At 40.7% G+C, this 17,663-nt stretch overlaps 1 protein-coding gene across 7 annotated transcripts in view; it reads left to right on the top strand.

Annotated features, from left to right (window-relative positions):
• Positions 1-17,153, top strand: part of DYNC1I1 (dynein cytoplasmic 1 intermediate chain 1) — a 255,231-nt gene extending 238,078 nt beyond the window's left edge. For all 7 annotated transcript variants that reach the window (XM_074945884.1, XM_074945881.1, XM_074945885.1 and 4 more), the window contains one exon: positions 16,238-17,153. In XM_074945884.1, the coding sequence (XP_074801985.1) occupies positions 16,238-16,348 (111 nt within the window). In that variant the 3' untranslated portion in view covers positions 16,349-17,153. The remainder of the gene's footprint in view (positions 1-16,237) is intronic.
• The last annotated feature ends 510 nt before the right edge of the window (positions 17,154-17,663 follow it).

Here is a 17,663-nt window from a genome sequence, read left to right as displayed (position 1 = left end):
TTTATGAAAGCCATTACCCATTGCTGATTACTAGAGTGATAAAATCTTTAAGCTTTGGTAGCCTCCATAGGGGGTGAGCTGATCTAAGTAGCGCAGAGTCCAGTCATTATCACCCTAAATACTTGTGTTTCTCATTACAATATTCATTACCTTAGGTTACTTTGGATGCATTGGTGTGTTTCCCCAGTGGAGAAATAACACAATATTAAGTTAAAACTTAACATTTAAATCTGTTTTCCAGTTTCAAATCGGGCTTATTCATACCCATTCACAAATATACTTATGTGCGGGTATGTATGGGAGTAATGTCCATATCTTAAATGGTAAAAAAAATGTGATTTATCTTGTACCTTCAATCTCTCTCTCTCTCCTTCATCTGCATAGTTTCTGAGAGCCTCACACTCATTAATGGATTATGTTCTCACGACACTCCTCTGAGCTAGGGAAATATTATGCTCATTTTACACATGGGAAACTGAGGCATGGGGTAGCTTAAGTGACTGGCTCAAAGACACACAACACGTGTATAGCTGGACTGGGAACTGAACCTAGATACCCTCAGTACCCGTCCAGTGCCCCGTCTACTAGACTGTGTTTCCCTTCCTCTTCCAGATTTGTCCTTTTTACTGCTTCAACTGCACTCTGCCCTGCTGACCCACATCCATTGCAGACTCCTCCTAGTGTTCTAAACCTTTGAGCAGCTTCAAACATCTGCCATTGTTTTCAAGGTGATCTGCCAAAGGCTTTTTTAAAACCCAGAATTGTGTTTATATCAGCATAGGTGCTAGAACTAGGGGTGCTCCCGCACCCCCTGGCTCAAAGTGTTTTCCATTGTATAGAGGGTTTACAGATTGGCTAAATGAGTCTCAGCACCCCCACTGTACAAATTGATCCAGCACCCCTGTATATCAGTTTTTGTTTCTTTGAAAAGACTTGAAATCTGCATGGAGGTTTCTAACAATATTTTCTGCTTATTTACCATATAAATATGAGGAATGTTAATTCTTACCTTCCCTGGTTTTGCTGGAGGACTCCTTGGGAGTCTCAGGAAATGTTTCAGGTGAGCTTTATGCCTAACTGGCAGGAAGGGAGTTGGAATCTCTAAGAAAGATATCCTTTCTCTCAAATGTTAGCTAGGTATTCGAGTTAGAGGCATTAACAAAAACAACCAAAAATTCGGGTTTTAAACTGTATGATTTAAAAGCCCTTTGACTCTTAATTGCTCAGCTTTCAGTCTCTTATGATGTAACTTGTCACTAGTTCTCCAGATGTAACATTTCACTAGGTCTCCAGAGAGTTTGCTAGAGGAGACAAGACTTGGATTTCTAATATGAAACAAGAAAACATCTCCTAGTCCTTTTGCTATATGGTAAAGAAGCAAAAAAGGTTCAACTCTAAGTGTTTTTGTTATTGTCACATTTAAAACAGCCTCATGTTTCCTATTTTCCCCACAAAGGCCCAGATCCTCCCCTGTGGAGAGGGAGAGCAAACAAACTACATATAACAGATGTTAATCATGTAGCTTATTCCACTGCTAGTAGGTGCTCAGATGCTGTGGGAGAGGAGAAAATAGACTAGGGGGTCATCCTGTCCCCCATGGTAAAACCTGCAGGAGGAAGAGCAAGGTCACAGAGACCCTCCCACATCACCCAGCCCAGGGACGAGGGGTAGGGGAGAAGATTTGCCCCCTTGCAGAAAAGGCAGCGGGGTTGGCTGCAAACCTGACATGTCCCTTTCTCTGGAGGCTCTGTGTATTTGCACTAGCTCAGGCCCCAGTAGTGGCTCCCCACCTGTGGCTGCCCTGAAATCCTGTGGGGAGGCTCTGTGGAAAAAATAATTCACTCCCAGGCTTTCCTGAGTAGAGGAGGTAGAATGGCAGCCTCACCCAGTCCCTCAGCACTGACCCTGGGTGGCTTGAATTAAATATAGCAGAGCAGCTGAATGCTGACAGTGAAAACTTGCACCTTAAAATAATCAATTAGTGTACAGGAATAATAAAAAATTCACAGGAAGATTCTTCCCCCCCCCACCCCCATTGTAAAAACCATTGTGAATGTATAGACATAAGCCCTATTTTAAACGTTAGGTTTTAACCTAATATAATGTTGTTCCACTGGGAAAACCCACCAATGCTTATGAGAAGACTGGTAAATGTGCATAGCTCGTATGTAATGCAGAGTATCAAGGGAAAATACTTCATGCTGAATTCACTTAAATATGTTAGTATGTGTGCAGTGCGTTCATGCACTCTCATTGTGGGGATAAATGCTTCATGGAGATAAACCTTCCGATAAAAGAGCTAGTTTGTATAATTAATCTTCTGTGGTTTCAACCTGCCGCATTCAACAGCAATTTGGGTTCAGAGGAAGTCCTTAATTATGGTGTTAATTAATTAGTTATGGTTTGCAAAATTGTTGCATTTAATAGTACAAAGCTATTGAATTCATGATTTAGAAAAAGAGCCACTTAGCCTAAAAACCACAGCTGAGGATGCAGAGACACTTGGACCCTTAACATATGCTACCTAACAGCTACGGTTGCACATCTGAAGTTTAATTTTTCTGTCTGATAAGTTGTGTCACACTGTCTGGAGTGGCTCACAACCGTGAATGCCAACCTCAGGGAAGACTGTCAAGAAGCAGGGCAAAAACTCCAAACTGTTTGTATGTTCTATACTTAGATTTCATCAACCCAGTAACAAGTGTGAACTCCTAAAGCACTATAGCAGTCTTACCATGAAGTCACAGACAGTCCCCTTGGGATTCCGGTCTATCTTGCCACCCAGGCAAGCTGGACTTTATGATAGATGGTTCCTTACCCCAAAACTAACAACAACGAGGTTACTCCCAGTACCAAAAGACGAGTCACTTACCCCAGGTCAATTGTACTCAGATCTCAAAGCAAAGACAACACTTGTAGCCAATCCTGTAACAAACTCACTAAAGGTTTAGTAATTAGGAAAAAGAAATGAGAGTTGTTTATAAGGTTAAAGCAGGTAAACATACACACACAAATGAAGCGCTATCTTGAATTCTAAAGGTAATAGAAGCTTCTCTAATAAGCAAGCTTTTATGTATTTTAGGGCCAACCCAAGCCAAGCAGCTTGGGTTTCTCTTGCTTATGTTTAGGAACCTTTGTCCAAACAGCATAAAGATACCAATTTCTCCTTAACAGGAATTTTTATGCCCTTCTCCCAAAATTCAAGCTGAGATGGGACACAGGCTTGTGCACATACCCTCTTCAGGGTACTTGTGGCATCTGAGAGACTAACAAATTTATTTGAGCATAAGCTTTCGTGAAGTGAGCTCTAGCTCACAAAAGCTTATGCTCAAATAAATTTGTTAGTCTCTAAGGTGCCACAAGTCCTCCTTTTCTTTTTGCGAATACAGACTAACACGGCTACTACTCTGAAACCTCTTCAGGGTGTGGGTGTGTGTGGGGGAGCAATCAACAGAGTTGTTTGTCCAGAATGGCTTGTCTGATGTCGATAGACCTTCTGTTGGGGAGGAGATAACACCTCTTATGGTAAACTAGCACTTGGTAATACTTCTCCCTGACTGTGAGGAAATTACAAACTTGACAAACCTTTTTATAGTTACAGAACAAACATTCAAACATTACCTTATAACATGTGATACAGGTATTATAAGTAAGATTAATACATGCAGCATCCTACAAGCATCCTATAAGATCTCAACACTAAATACATTCTTATAACGCTAATATTTATTTCAACAGTACTAACGCACAGGTGAGCCAGACTGGTTTCCAGCTATGCATTTGTCAATGTTCAGTAAGGCCCAAGGCCTTGGCATGTGCTGGCACTTGGACTGCCAGCATCACAGGTTGTATTGTATTGGTGTGTGCTTGGTGTCTATACCGTGTACTTTGAAGGACAGCAGTGTGACTTTAAAACAAAAATCAGCTACTTCACATTGATGCTTTCAAAGAAATGAAATCTAGGTAATGGCAGCAGTTCTTATGCAAACCAAAAGTACTGTACGCCTAGTAGGCAGGGTTTGTTTGTGTTAGTAGAACTCACTTGCAGGCCCCTGCCAGGTGAGAGTCCACTGAAAGCTGAATAGTAGTGGAAAAAGTCTCCACAATCCCTGTTCAACTAGGAACCCTAGACTGAGCCATATATTCATAGGCTATAAGGGACCGCTGTGACCATCTAGTCTGACCACTTGCATAATGGAGGCCGTAGAACTTCTCCAAAATAATTCTTGTTTAAGATGGAGCAGTTAGAAAAACATCCATTCTTGGTTTCAAAATTGCCAGTGATGGAGAATCCCCCAGAACCTTTGGGTAAGTTGTTCCAGTGGTTAATTACGCTCACAATTAATGTGCCCGGAGGCTGGATAGCATGGAAGGACAGCGCTGGCCCGGAATGGGATGGGGTCAGGCCAACCAGTAGATGCGTAATTCATTTCTTTTTCTAGGTGGCCCTGGCCTGAATTTCAAGCTGCTCTCCTCTGGTAGAACCCCAGAGGCAAATCCTCTTTCCATTGCTGCTGCCCCTGTTGACACAGAGGGGGATAGTTATATGCTCAGTGGCCCATTGAGTTGAATCTCCAGAATGGCTGACTCCAAGCATTCAAAAATCACGTCGGCCCTCTCTCCCCCAAAATCATGAGATTTTAAAAAATAATAGGTGTTGGGGTTTTATTTGGTTTCTGGTTTTGAGCCCTTTGGATTCACATTTTTCAAGCTTTTCTCTGCAACCTTGAGGATTAGAAACATCCTTTTTTAAATGAATGCTGAGATTCTAATGAGCTTTAAGTGAATGCTGAGAGTCACATGGCTCCAGGATTTGGAACTTTAAGAAAAAACATTAAATATCCTGAGTCTTGCACTAAAATTGCAGCAGTTGGCAACACTGAAAAATGGAAATTGAACTGGAGCTGGGAATCTTATAGGAGACAGATGACGTTGGGGTGGGGGAGAGTGTTTCACTTGGGTTGTGAAGCACCCAATACGTTTATAGTGCTGTAGAATCTGTTAATAATAAATAACTTGGAAACCCTTGCTCCCCAGGACAGCCTTACTGTGGAGGCAACATGGGTAGCTTCTGTGGAGCCTGGCAGAGCTGTGATGTTGTCCCTCTTACACACATACTTAGTGACTGGCCATTACATTTAATTAAAGTAGCCTCATATTAGATTCTTTGTGTGTGTCTGTTTAGGGGGGAGCGGCCTAGTAAACACTGAGCATTCTCCCACTCCCATTGAAGACTTCATAGGTTTCAGTGGAAGCAAGTGCAGGTAGGAGAAAATAGCCATGAAATGGATGGTGAAAGCCCCACAGTTTCACTTGGGTCAACCTGCAAGCCTTATCCTCCATCTTTTGCATGTCAGAGCCCCCTTTACACATATGCTTGGTGGGCTCAGTAAGGGGGATTGCCTTCTGTTGAATGCTGACCGCACTTTGCACACCCTTCCCCTGCAAAATTAAACCAAGCAATGCACATGCTGGGAGCCCATTCCTGTAGGCATAATTGACCTGCTCCTTTACTCACGTGACTAGGCCCACTGACCTCATTGAGATTGTTCATGTCCATGTTGTTTTTAATTCAAAAATCAGGAGATTATAAGACACTCCTGAGATTTAAAAAAAAAAAAAAAAAGACCCAAGAGAACATTCCTACCTATCAGCCTATCTCCTTGTGGCTGTTCAACCCTTTTCTCCATAGCACAACACTAATGCAGGATGTCAGTGTGTTCATCATGTCACTTAAAAATAACAGAAGAGATTCTGTTTTAAACTACAGCTTGGAAGTGAATTTGTTTGAGACCCTGGATGTAAGGTCTTTGTAAGTGTGTATGGCAGACTTTGAACCAAAGCTGCTATTTTAGGTGCAGCTGGTGGTGCTGGCTGTAGCTAGTGTTGCCCGACTCTTCTCTTTGCTTATAACTTTACCAATTATTCAGACTGAAACTTTCCGTGCTTGGCATCTGCTTCAGGCTAAACTTTTTTGGAAAGACAGTTCCGCCAAGCTTGAGAATAGGGAAAAGAACATAAGGTTTTTTTTTGTTTTGTTTTGTTTTTTTAACATGGGCAAAATTAACAGCTGTTTTGTTGAAAAGCTTGAGTGTCTCCCTGCTTTAGAACAGCCATGCAGTAAGGGACGCTAATTCAGCAGGGGACAATTTAGCAAATTGTTGGCCTGTCATCAGGGCTGGGTCTTTTGCTGCTTTTGTGGAAAAACACACCTTTGGAAGAAAATCCCTTGAAATTTGATTACATGATCCCATACTGTTTCTTCCCAGGACTCCTGTGGGACGTGGACTGAGGATGAATCAGGGTTGTGTAGTGATGCAGGCTATTTTCTGTGGGACCCCTGCCTCATTTGTTTCAGAAGTTGGCAGGTATGCAGTGAATGAGGCAAGAAGCTGCCCAAGAACAAAGGATGGGCTCATGGTTAAGGCATTTGAATACTATGGTAGAGAACTGGGTTCCAGCCTTGCTTCTGCAGCATCATTCCTGTCTGAAGCTAGGCAAGTCATTTAAACCAAACTTTTCACAGGTGGTCACTAATCGCGTGTCCCTTGTTTTCAGGGTGCCTGACTTGAGACCCTGGTGTCTGATTTGCAGAAGTCCTCAGTGCTAAAAGCCAGTGGTGGATTAATGCATGGGCCCACAGCCTATTTGGGGGTCCCCACAGGAGCGCCAGAACCTGTGTAGAAGTGGAGGGGGCAGATGGAGGGTATGGGGGCACCACACAGTGGCCGGGGTTCCCTGGGTGGCTCTTACCACTGCCCGGCTCTGGCCTGGTGAGGGGACGGGGCCTTGCGGGGAAGAGGAGGAGCAGGGGAAAGGGCCCACCTCAGCCCCTCACTAGGAAGAGGCTGGCACTACTAGCAGGGGCTGCACTTCACAGCAGGGGAGCTGATCAGCCCGCTGTGAAGTGCAGCCCCTGCCGGTCTGTGCCTGCCAGAGGCCCCTATACCCATGTAACAAAGTGGGTGGGCATGGCCCTTGTGATTCCAGCACCCCTAGGCCCTCAGACTGTGGAGGGGCCAAATGTTCTTTGTGCCTAGGGCCCCAATAAACCTTCCTCCACCTTTGCTCGCAACTGTAGCTGAAGTCAATGGGAGCTGTGCTTTAAACATAGAAAGTGCTATATAGTGCTAAGTACTCTGAAAAAGCAGGTGCTGGACATGTCAAATTGGGTACACAAAGTTCCTGCTGGTAATAGCTCACCTTACCTGATCACTCTCGTTACAGTGTGTATGGTAACACCCATTGTTTCATGTTCTCTGTGTATATAAAATCTCCCCACTGTATTTTCCACAGCATGCATCCGATGAAGTGAGCTGTAGCTCACGAAAGCTTATGCTCAAATAAATTTGTTGGTCTCTAAGGTGTCACAAGTACTCCTGTTCTTTTTGCGGATACAGACTAACACGGCTGCTACTCTGAAACAAAGTTCATGGCCAGTTTTGATCTTAATATAGGAATTGCCATTCTAGTTGAGACTGAGATCCCTCCAGCCCAATATACTGTCTCAAACAGTGGCCAGCACCATTTGCTTCAGAGGAAAGTTGAAGAATCCTGCAGTAGAGATGTGGAATAATCTGCCTCCCATTTTAGGTTTCTCTTTCCCAGTATGTAAAATGGGGATATTACCTCACCTCATGGAGACGGTGAAAATAAATTAATATTTGTGAAGCACTGAGATACTGAAATGTTGAGTGCCACAGAAAAGCCTTTAAGCACAGTAATATGAATAGAGTGAAGTAAATAAGACCTGGGGCCACCCGTCGACCAGGGATGAGCTAGCAAGACATTGAATAGCTGCTCATTCAGTGAGCATCATCCAGCCTGTGCACTGAATAAGATAGAGGTACTGTGGAGAAAATAGAATGTGGTGTAATGTATTTATAGACCATAGCATAGTTCATATACACAAGGGGGCAATCGTAATACTGGCATTTCCTACCTTTCAAGTGCTTGGCTTTGCAACTTTAATGCTCTTTTAACATAGTTGTTTGTGTGTAACATATGTATAGTTCACGGCCAATGTTTGAGTATTTTCTGGATGTTAGTGTTGCTCCAACAGAGCTGTGTATCAGACTGAGGAGTTTAAGTTTAAGCAATCAATATTTAAATGTTCAGTTTAAGTTCAAACCCATTACAGAAAGAGAGAAAGAAAGAAAGAAATTGTTTTGATCATTGTCTTCACGCAAACACTGTAATTCTTTTTAAAGTTGTGTTTTATATCAAGAACAAAATGTACAATCAAATAATAACTTAAAAGCTATTACTTCTGTCTTACAGAAAGAAAATCAAACTTCACATAAGTTATATTCTATTTCTGTTGGAAGATAGAGGTTAAGTATTTTGGTTGTGTAATCTAATCTTTAATCCTTTTTTTACTAGTATAGCACTAGTTAAATCAGATCCTGCTGGAAGTAACTCATAGCAGACGTTAATCTAGATGAGGGCTAAGTAATGAACTTCACAGAAGGCTGGTGTATACTGTGTCTGTGACACTGGACTGACTGCTGTGCGTAGAATAAATGCAGTATTTAGGCTGCTTATGGTATTTCAGTCCTTCAGTTAAGTAAGCAAATATATACAGAGCTACACTGGAGTGTATCCTTTGTGGTCTAAACACTATATCTTATTAAAATCATCTGCATGCAGTATGCTGGCTTTGAGTTCTTACCAGTGGTTTCATCCATTGTTAACAGTGATGCTAGGTTCTCCCAAGAGTTAAATACAGTGGTACTGTAGTTATGTGAAAAAAGGTGCCCTTGGTTACATTGGTGGCCATTTCACTGCGTATTACCTCCCACTTTGTTTCCATCCATGTGTGTGGCATAGGGAGTCGTCTGGAAAAATATAGACATTTTTCAATCATATTTTATAATTGATTTGAAAAAAAAATCAAAGGGAGTGGACTGGAAAAATATAGACCCTTTTCAAACACACACATGTGTATATATGCTTGAGAAAAATATCAAAGGCATTTTGCAACTGAGTTCAGTAGGGCAAGCTCAGGCCCAAAATGGGTGTGTGCATAGAAATGTTTGTATATGTAGATATTATTTTTGCTTTGACGTGCAGCATTGAAATTAGTGATAAAATACTTATTCACTGAATTTGGATTGGAGTGGATGCCTTAGGTGAATTATAACTGTTTGGATTTTTTATGTGTAAACTTACGGGCCTGATCTGAAAATGCTACACTTCACACAGAATGCAGGATTGGAACAACAATTAGAAAAAAGGTATCTAACTAGAACACTCTGTGTAATATTTACACTTTATCATCTTAAGAATATTTTTCTCAGTCATTTAATACATTTTCTCATGTGGAACCCTATTCACAAAGTGTTTACAATGAATTTCTTTTCAATACAGCACTTCATTTTATATGATAATATGGATAGCATTCTGTGTAGAATAAACAAAGTAATATTCTCTTGTGGTTAGAGGGTTTTTTTTAAATGACTCCATCAAATTGAAAGATTATAATGATGCTGATAAATCACACAAAGTATTTATTCTGAAGCATACCGTCTTAGTCATTATAACTATCTTACCATACTTATTGTATTTGACAAATCAAACTAAACCGAACGTGAATACTTTTCATGTCTTAATTAGCCACTCTTCAAAATGTTTTAACCAGTCCTTTTCAAGCCAAGCATAATTTGGTCTGAAGTGGTTTAGAAATGAGAAAACTGAATTGTGAATTTCAGTATAGTTTTAGTCCTTGTTGGATCTGAGATTTTTGTAAAGAGAGCTCTTGTAGGAAGAAAGGCAGAGAAGCATGGAAAGACGCCAATAAAAACCCAACCACAACTCATAAATGATACTTTAAAATATTTTAAAATATAGGCCAGTTTCTGATCTCCATGACATGGTGAAAGTTTCTGCGTTCCTACCGTGTAACTGAGATCAGAATCTGTCCCGTTATGTGCAAAAGACATCAAATAACCAATTATATTCCGCACATACAGAAAATAGCTTATATATTGTGGAGGGAAATGATCCTTTTATGATTCTGGTTTTACACCTATATGCAGGGGATGCTTGTACAGACACTGGAGAGACCCATGTAGTGTCTTGCTCCAATGGGAGAAATGTATTCAGGAGGGCTAAATTCTCCTGTCAGAGACATCCTGGAGCAGTTCAGCACCATAGCGAACTGTGCACAAGCTCACTGTCCATGAACACAGGCAGTCCACAACACAGGCAGTTTGACTCTTAGCTTAGCCGGCGAACGGCTAGTGTCACAGCTGGGCAGGGCATAGATTTAAGCATGAGATTTAATCATTTAAAATAAATGTAACTAGCAAACGCAGGCCTCCATGCCCCCCTGAAAAAAGGAAGGGAGCTTGTTCCCATTGCTCCAGGGTAGGGGTGAGAAAGCTGGAAGTGCTGCCTGCATGGCATGCTCCTACCTGACCCTCCATAGGGACTCCTCAGTGTTCAGATTCCATGGCTAAGTGAAGGGGGAAGGAGTTGCCAGGTTTCCATCCTACACCCCTGAAAACCCTGGGCAAGGTGGCACAGGTTCCAAGGTGTGCAGGAATTGGGGCTGATTTTTTTCCCCCGCTATGGTTTTCTCTGCCTCTGCTGTACCTGAAACCTCACATCGATCATCAAGGGAGTTCCTTGTAGTGCAGGACACAACTCTGCATGAACACAGCTTGGTTTTGGGACATCTTGGGGAGCCTTCATGTTTAGGAGGTGGAAGCTGTGAGGTCATCCACACATGGTGATGGGGAAACCCTAGCCTTGGATGAAAGAATTAAAGCAACTCTGCAGGTGGATACTTGCAGTTTCCATTCTCCTGCCTACGAAGAACCGGCATGCGAGAATTAGCCCAGCACGTAAGGTGCTCCATTGCTTCTTACCAGAATGTGCACAGACAATTCACCTACTAGGAAGTCACATCTGAAGCATTTGTTTGTGCTGGGAGACCAAAGTCACAAGAGACTATCTTTCCGCCTGAGGTAATTATCGTGTTATTTTTAACAGAATGTTTAACAGAAATGTCAGAAATTTTGCAAAGCCAAGGATCATATACTATCTGTGTTGGCACCTCTAGCCAGTCACATTTACTGTCAGTAGAGGATTAAGTTTCCAAAGAAATCAAAAGAGGTTGCGGCATGTCAGAGAAGGGAAAGGAATGCCATATCTTTGCCTTCAGTCTGAGCCATGCTACCTTGGTGGTGCCATATTATTCGTTCTTGTCTTAAATTCTGCTCCAGTTTACACCATACCGCCATGCTGACTGAGGCCTGAGACACGTGGATACAGATTTTCTTTGATTAGAGTGACATAGGGGGATATAGGGTTAATGCTGGCACAAACTGACTGAGATTGTGAGAGTAAAATCTTCCCAAGTACAGGCAGAGCCATATTTATGCTGGCACAACTCCACAATAGAGTGAATTTGGCTCATAGTGTTCTGAAATTACCTATCCACATCCCTAGTGACTCCATATTACATGGGGCTGCCGCTAATAAGGTACTGCATGCACCTCACAGCAGGAATAATTTTTTGCAGCTGAACTAGCTTTACTTTAAATTGGGTTTTGGAGAGTAAGGAGTTGTAAGATGTTGTCCTGAAGAGCCTTTGCTTTTGGAAATTGGTTGGGGTTTTTTTGTTTTTTTTGTTTTTTGCAGAAGTGGTCAGAATCCATAATCTACCACCATTCAGTGTATGAAACCATCCCACCAATCCATGTTTTCTTGCTGAATCAAAGATGCAATTTAACTTAAACCTGTTTATCTGAAATCACAGTGGTAGAGCTGGTGGGAAAAAATAATCCCTAAAGTTTGAGGCACACAACTCAGTTGCTAAACATCAGATAGAAACCGGTTGGAATCTTTATGGTCCATTTGATACATAGGTATGTATCAGTCAAGCAGGGCTGGGTTTCAATAGGCTAAAAATAATGTAGGTTTATTTAGGTTACAGAAGCAGAAACAAAGAGTATTTTTCATCAGTGTTTCATTTAGAAACAAAATGGTTTTTGTGATGCTGAAAGATGCATGCTACACGTAGCAAGAAACTTGTAGTTTGAGAAAAAAGAGAAAGGGCCAAGTATGACCTCCTAGTTGAATGCCTGCACCCAAAAGCAAAATTTAATCCCAAATTCAGCCCCATCATACTATCTAAGGCTTCAGTCCTGCGAACAAGTAAGCACATGTGTAACTTCGCATACATGAGCAGTCTCATTATCTGTGTACATAATGTTAGACGTATGCCTAAGAGTTTGTAGGACCAAGGCCTAAAGTCTCTGGTCGAGATTTTTCAAAGCTATGCAGGTGATTTAGCTACCTATCGTTCAATACTTTAATGGGCAGTGTATGGCTAAATCCTTCACACTCATTTGTAAATACCAACTTCTGTTATTAGTATTGCTATCTGACCATTTATAAATATAACATTATTGTAGCTAGGCTAGAGTGAAGTAAAAAATTTAGTTAAGTGCTCATAGGAGGTGCTTAGTTTATCATCATGAAGGGGCTAAGAACCTAGATAGATACCATTCACTTTCTTTTTCTGCTCACAAAATAGCCATAAGCTGATGGCAATTTATGCTAATATTTTTATTATCCAAACATACTCAGACACTAGCATTTTTGGAAAAAAATTTACTGTGTGTAATACACATGAATATTTGAACATTCTTGTGGTGTTGCTTTGTTGTAAGTGGAGGGCAACAATAAAATAGCAACAATTGTGAAATATTCAATTATAAAAATCCTATAGCTTTTCACAGAAACTTTTTAAAAAGTTGGCCATCTCTAGTAACTGATCACATAAGCCACACGGTATTGCTTCTCTCACCTAACGTGTGTGTGTGTGTGTGTGTGTGAGAGAGAGAGATTGTTGGAACTTTTGTGGAAAATGACTGGAAAGGGGGTATGTGCATGGCCCAAACAAATTCATGTAAAAATGTGAATGGATATTTATGGGTGTTGTATGCATATTTTTCCAAGTCTAATGTTGGTTTTGCAGATCTTTTATTTTTAATCATTGTACAGTAGTTATTTGTTTATACAGCACCCAACATTGTGGCAGGCACTGTATAGAACAAATCCAAAGACAAGGAGTGTAATTCTGGCTCCACTGAAGTCAATGGAAATGTTGCCATTCATTTCAATAGGGCTAGGATTTCAATCCCTTTCCCTACTGCTGTCCCTTTCCACTGTAAGGCCATTAACCTGAAAACAGTTGTATTTGCAGAATTGGGCCCTAACGTTAGACATAACTCTGTAAATGAATTGAACAAGCAATAAGTGGAGTGAGATGAAGGACAAAAGTTGCAGTAATAAGCTCATGTATCATTATTCTCATTTATGGTATGTGTACATCTGGCTGGTTCCACCAACTTTTCTTTTATTTACTTTTGTATGGTAAATGCATGTACTTCACTCCGTTTGGTTTGGTTTGGTTTTTGGGAAGAGGTGATTTTTCAAAAATAAGAGACTGACCCTGTAAACACTTTCTGCTTAAGGTGGTGCTTACATCTATGAGTAGTGAGAATTTGCAGGATCAGTACCAAAGTTGTTTTGACAGCCTGGCATTTATTTATTCTACGGCCTATGTTCTGCAGGAGGACAGTGTAGATGATGATGGTCTGGCCTTACACTCTACGAATGTATAATTTTGTATTAAAATTCATTATTGTCTTTATTTCTTTTCCAATGTAATTTTACCAATTCACTTCCTGATCTGTATTGTACAAAATAATGCTCTTTAGCTTGGTCACAGTTAAGTTGCAATGCAGCTGTTACTCAGAAAGAAAAAAACATAGGGACAGAATTGCCCCTATTTCATTATTGAATGTGTTAGTTTTAGTAGGTATTTGGCTCTTTTTGTATTTTGATGCAACATGTTAATAAAATTACACTATTCTGCTCTGCAAGAAGATGAAACCCTTTATGAAAGAAGCATCAGTGGGTTCAGTGGTAAAGCTTTTAACAGCTGATCAGAGTAACACTGCAGCTGTGTTAGCCTCTAGGGCCCTACTCTGATCTTATATCCGTGGGCACGTCTTGCAACTTAGCTTGTAAAATCATCTCTTGCATGGGTGTGTAATCATGATCAAGCTTTCAGAGCTGATGTTTTTGCATACTTGCCTCCTTAGCTTTGATTTTTATTTCCTGCAATCATATACTGTATGTTGAAAGAGGGCAGATCTGTCTTTCAAATAAAAAGAATAGATCCATTTCTGTATATGTTTTCAAACAGCTAATTCAGGCTTCTTGCGCCTTGCGTGTTGGACTCAATTCCTGAGTGCTTTCATAATTACTAAAATCAAGGAGAAAATATGCAAAAAATGGATATTAGAAATTCAGGGTTAAAAGTAGCAAAACCAGATTGTGAGCAAAGGCACAATGATATATCATTCAGTATTATCACCAGCTGAGAGAGCTGTCCTAGAAAGACTGCAGTCTTTGGCAGTAAACGAAATAAATATTTAACCAAAGTCCAAAAATCAAAATACTTAGAAAAATAATTACAGTTGTAAGCTCACTTTTCATACTGTAGCTGAGTGGTTTGAATACATGCTATACATGGATGTTTTTAAACGTCAGCATGTTTTTCCAAATATTCATTGTTTAATTGCCTCCTGACTGAGAGACAGATCCAAAGCTGAAGTAGCTGGAAAGACCCTCATTGACTCCAGTGAGATTTGGATCAGGCAGTAAGGCTTCACCCTGCACACACTACGTAGGTGATTTACTTTGCCTGTGAAGGTCGGCCACATGGGACTCCTACTCACATGCTTGCACAACTGGGGCCTTGAACATTAGTACAGACAATATACTTTTTTTCTCAGCTTCCATTGATATTGATAGTTGCCTGTGGACATCGAGAGACCAGTTAAGCTGTTTGTCATCCAAAAAATGCCTGTTACAGTTCTGCAATCTATTGTTTCTAAACGAGTAAAATCTACCTTAAGTGTGAATAATATTTGTTACTTTAAAAAAAAAAAAAAAAAAAAGTAGTAAGCTTTCAATTGAGCCTATATCAATTGCATATTGGACACTCTAGACTGGATCAGTTATTTTCTTTCTTAGTCTGCGAAGCGTTCCTCATGTAATGCGCATAAAATAGCATATAATAAAACTGAGTTACTAACAGCCAACCTAGTGTACCATACTGTTTCATGTCTTTAAACAGTTCCTTTTTCAGTACCAAAAGCTGCATAATGTCTGTAAACAGTTCCTTTTTCATACTACCTTCCAGGGAAAGATCACAAGCTTTAAGACAGCAGCAAATACATGCATGGTTAATTTAGATGCTTGTTGCCATTTTCTTTTATTTGAGTCAATAAAAATGTATGTTCAGGAAGTTTGAATTTTTCCATGATTATATCAATCCCATTTTGCGTTCTCGCTCGAGAACGGCGATGCTGGATCGAACTGGAAAGGACTACAGCATTATTTTGCCATATCACTAAAACATTCTGTCTGGAAGTTCAATCAGATCAGTAAAGCAATATTTACTTGGTCTGCTTGAGCAGTTTAACATTTCTATGAGAATGTGTTTCTTATTGTAACTTATTTAACATTGAGGAGGGCAACTAAAGTAAGCATAATTTATTTAGATTGATACTGGAAGCATTAATGAACTTTAGAACAGTGTAATTCTTTACCTAAAGATTGTGTTATCATATGCACGTAGGACTACATTTTTGAAGGTATTTAGGGGTCTAACTCCCATTGATTTCACCTAATTACCTTTACAAATCTGGGCCCTTGGCCCCAATCTTGCAAATAATTATACTCAGGAATAGTCTCATTGACTTCTTTGAATGACTCACCTTTGTAAAATTAAGCATGTGTGTAAACATTTGCAGGATCAGGGCCTTGTGTTGTCTTGAAAAATATCAAATATACTAACATAGGGCCAAATTTTGCAGTCTTTACTCAGAAAACACATTCATTGACGTCAGTTAGAGCTTTACTCAGGTAAGGACTGGAGAAATGGGCTTTAAATGCAGCAATTATTTCCAACTGATTCTAAAGAGGGAGATGATAAATTTGTCCTGAAACCATGTCATTGCTTTACAACTGCAGAAGTAAACCACAGAGTTCTTTTGCGAGGGCCCCATGCTGCAGTCCTTAATCACGCAAAACTCACATTGACTCTAGGAGGAATTATACGTGAGTCAGGCCCGCAATATTATCTTTGCACTGCAAAGTATTCTCTCTTTGTGCATACCCACTTCACCTTTTTATTTCATTTATTTTCCAGCTCGCTGTTCCACACAATGACGAATGGACCCGTTTTGCTCGGACACTGGTTGAAATCCGTGCCAACAGAGCGGACAGCGAAGAAGAAGGGACTGTGGAATTGTCTGCCTAGAGAAAAGGAGGTTTCCACTGTTTGTGTAGTGGAGTATCTATCCCCTGTTGAGTATGCCAGTTTTTGGTGTCAAATCAGTATCACTGTGGCTTTTGATGCCAGTGTCCCTGTCAGCATTGCTTAGAGAGCTCCATGTTAATCACACTGCGCTTTACGCAAGGCTGAGAATCTCCAGAGCAGTTCCATACTTTATATTTCTGTCTGAAACGTAAGAAAGAAAAGACAAATCAAACCTTTATGGGTTTAGCTGTTGCCTTTTAACTACTTAGTAGCTGTATTTAATAGCTAGAAACCATGGTTAAACTTGTGCTCACATGCACTTCTGGCAAAGTCCTATTAAATCCATATGAAGCCAGATATGATTATGTGCAGATGTGGTGTGCTTCATGATATGGGACTGGGCCCAAGACTTTAGATGTGGTGTTTCACATGGTGACTTACATTATGAATGGATGTACTATACAAAAGTTGCTGCTCCTTATTTATTGCGGTGTGCTGCATGGAACATATTTATTTGAAAGCATTAAAATAAATGATCCTAAAGCATGTGCATAATGAGAGCACTGCATTGTCTCTGTGCTGCTGTAGAGGCTACATTACCATTCAAATACTAAAGACGTAAGATCTATAAATGTTTGTTTGAATGGATGGAATGATTTTTTTAAAATGCCTATTATTTCTAGGCACTTTAACAATATTTCATGTACAGTCGGTTGTTGATACTTGTCATGGTAACACTAACAGGCTGACAATTGTAGTTCCTGAGTATGACACCAATATTGCCAATAAACTTATTCTGGAGCAACGTGGTTAATCCTTTCGGGCCAGCGGTACTCAGCGTTTTAATCACAGGACACTGGCTAGGCACTGGGGACATGTGACTTCCAAGAATTGCAGAATGCTCATACAACTGCTATGTAAACAGATACCTTAGGCTTTTGTTAATGCATTTACATGCATCAGGTCCTGCTACAAATTTTCACAGGAGTCTAGAAGAACTAACCTTTGTTGCCTTCTAGATCAGTGGTTCTCAACCAGGGCCCTCTGGGGGTCCACCAAGCAGGGCCAACGTTAGACTTGCTGGGGCCCAGAGTGGAAAGCCAAAGCCCCACCACGTGGATTTGAAGCCCAAGGCCCTGAGCCCTATCACTTGGGGTTGAAGTTGAAGCCTGAGCAATGTAGCTTTGTGGGGGGCCCCCGGCAATTGCCCTATTTGCTACCCCCTAATGCTGGCCCTGGCTTTTATATGCAGAAAAAACAGTTGTGGCACACATGGGCCATACAGTTTTTATAATATGTTGAGGGGGGGCCTCAA

The sequence above is a fragment of the Natator depressus genome, chromosome 2, assembly GCF_965152275.1.
Source record: "Natator depressus isolate rNatDep1 chromosome 2, rNatDep2.hap1, whole genome shotgun sequence".
Taxonomy (NCBI): Eukaryota; Metazoa; Chordata; order Testudines; family Cheloniidae; genus Natator; species Natator depressus.
The sequence above is the reverse complement of the archived record's forward strand: the minus strand, read 5'-3'. Positions and strand labels throughout refer to the sequence as shown.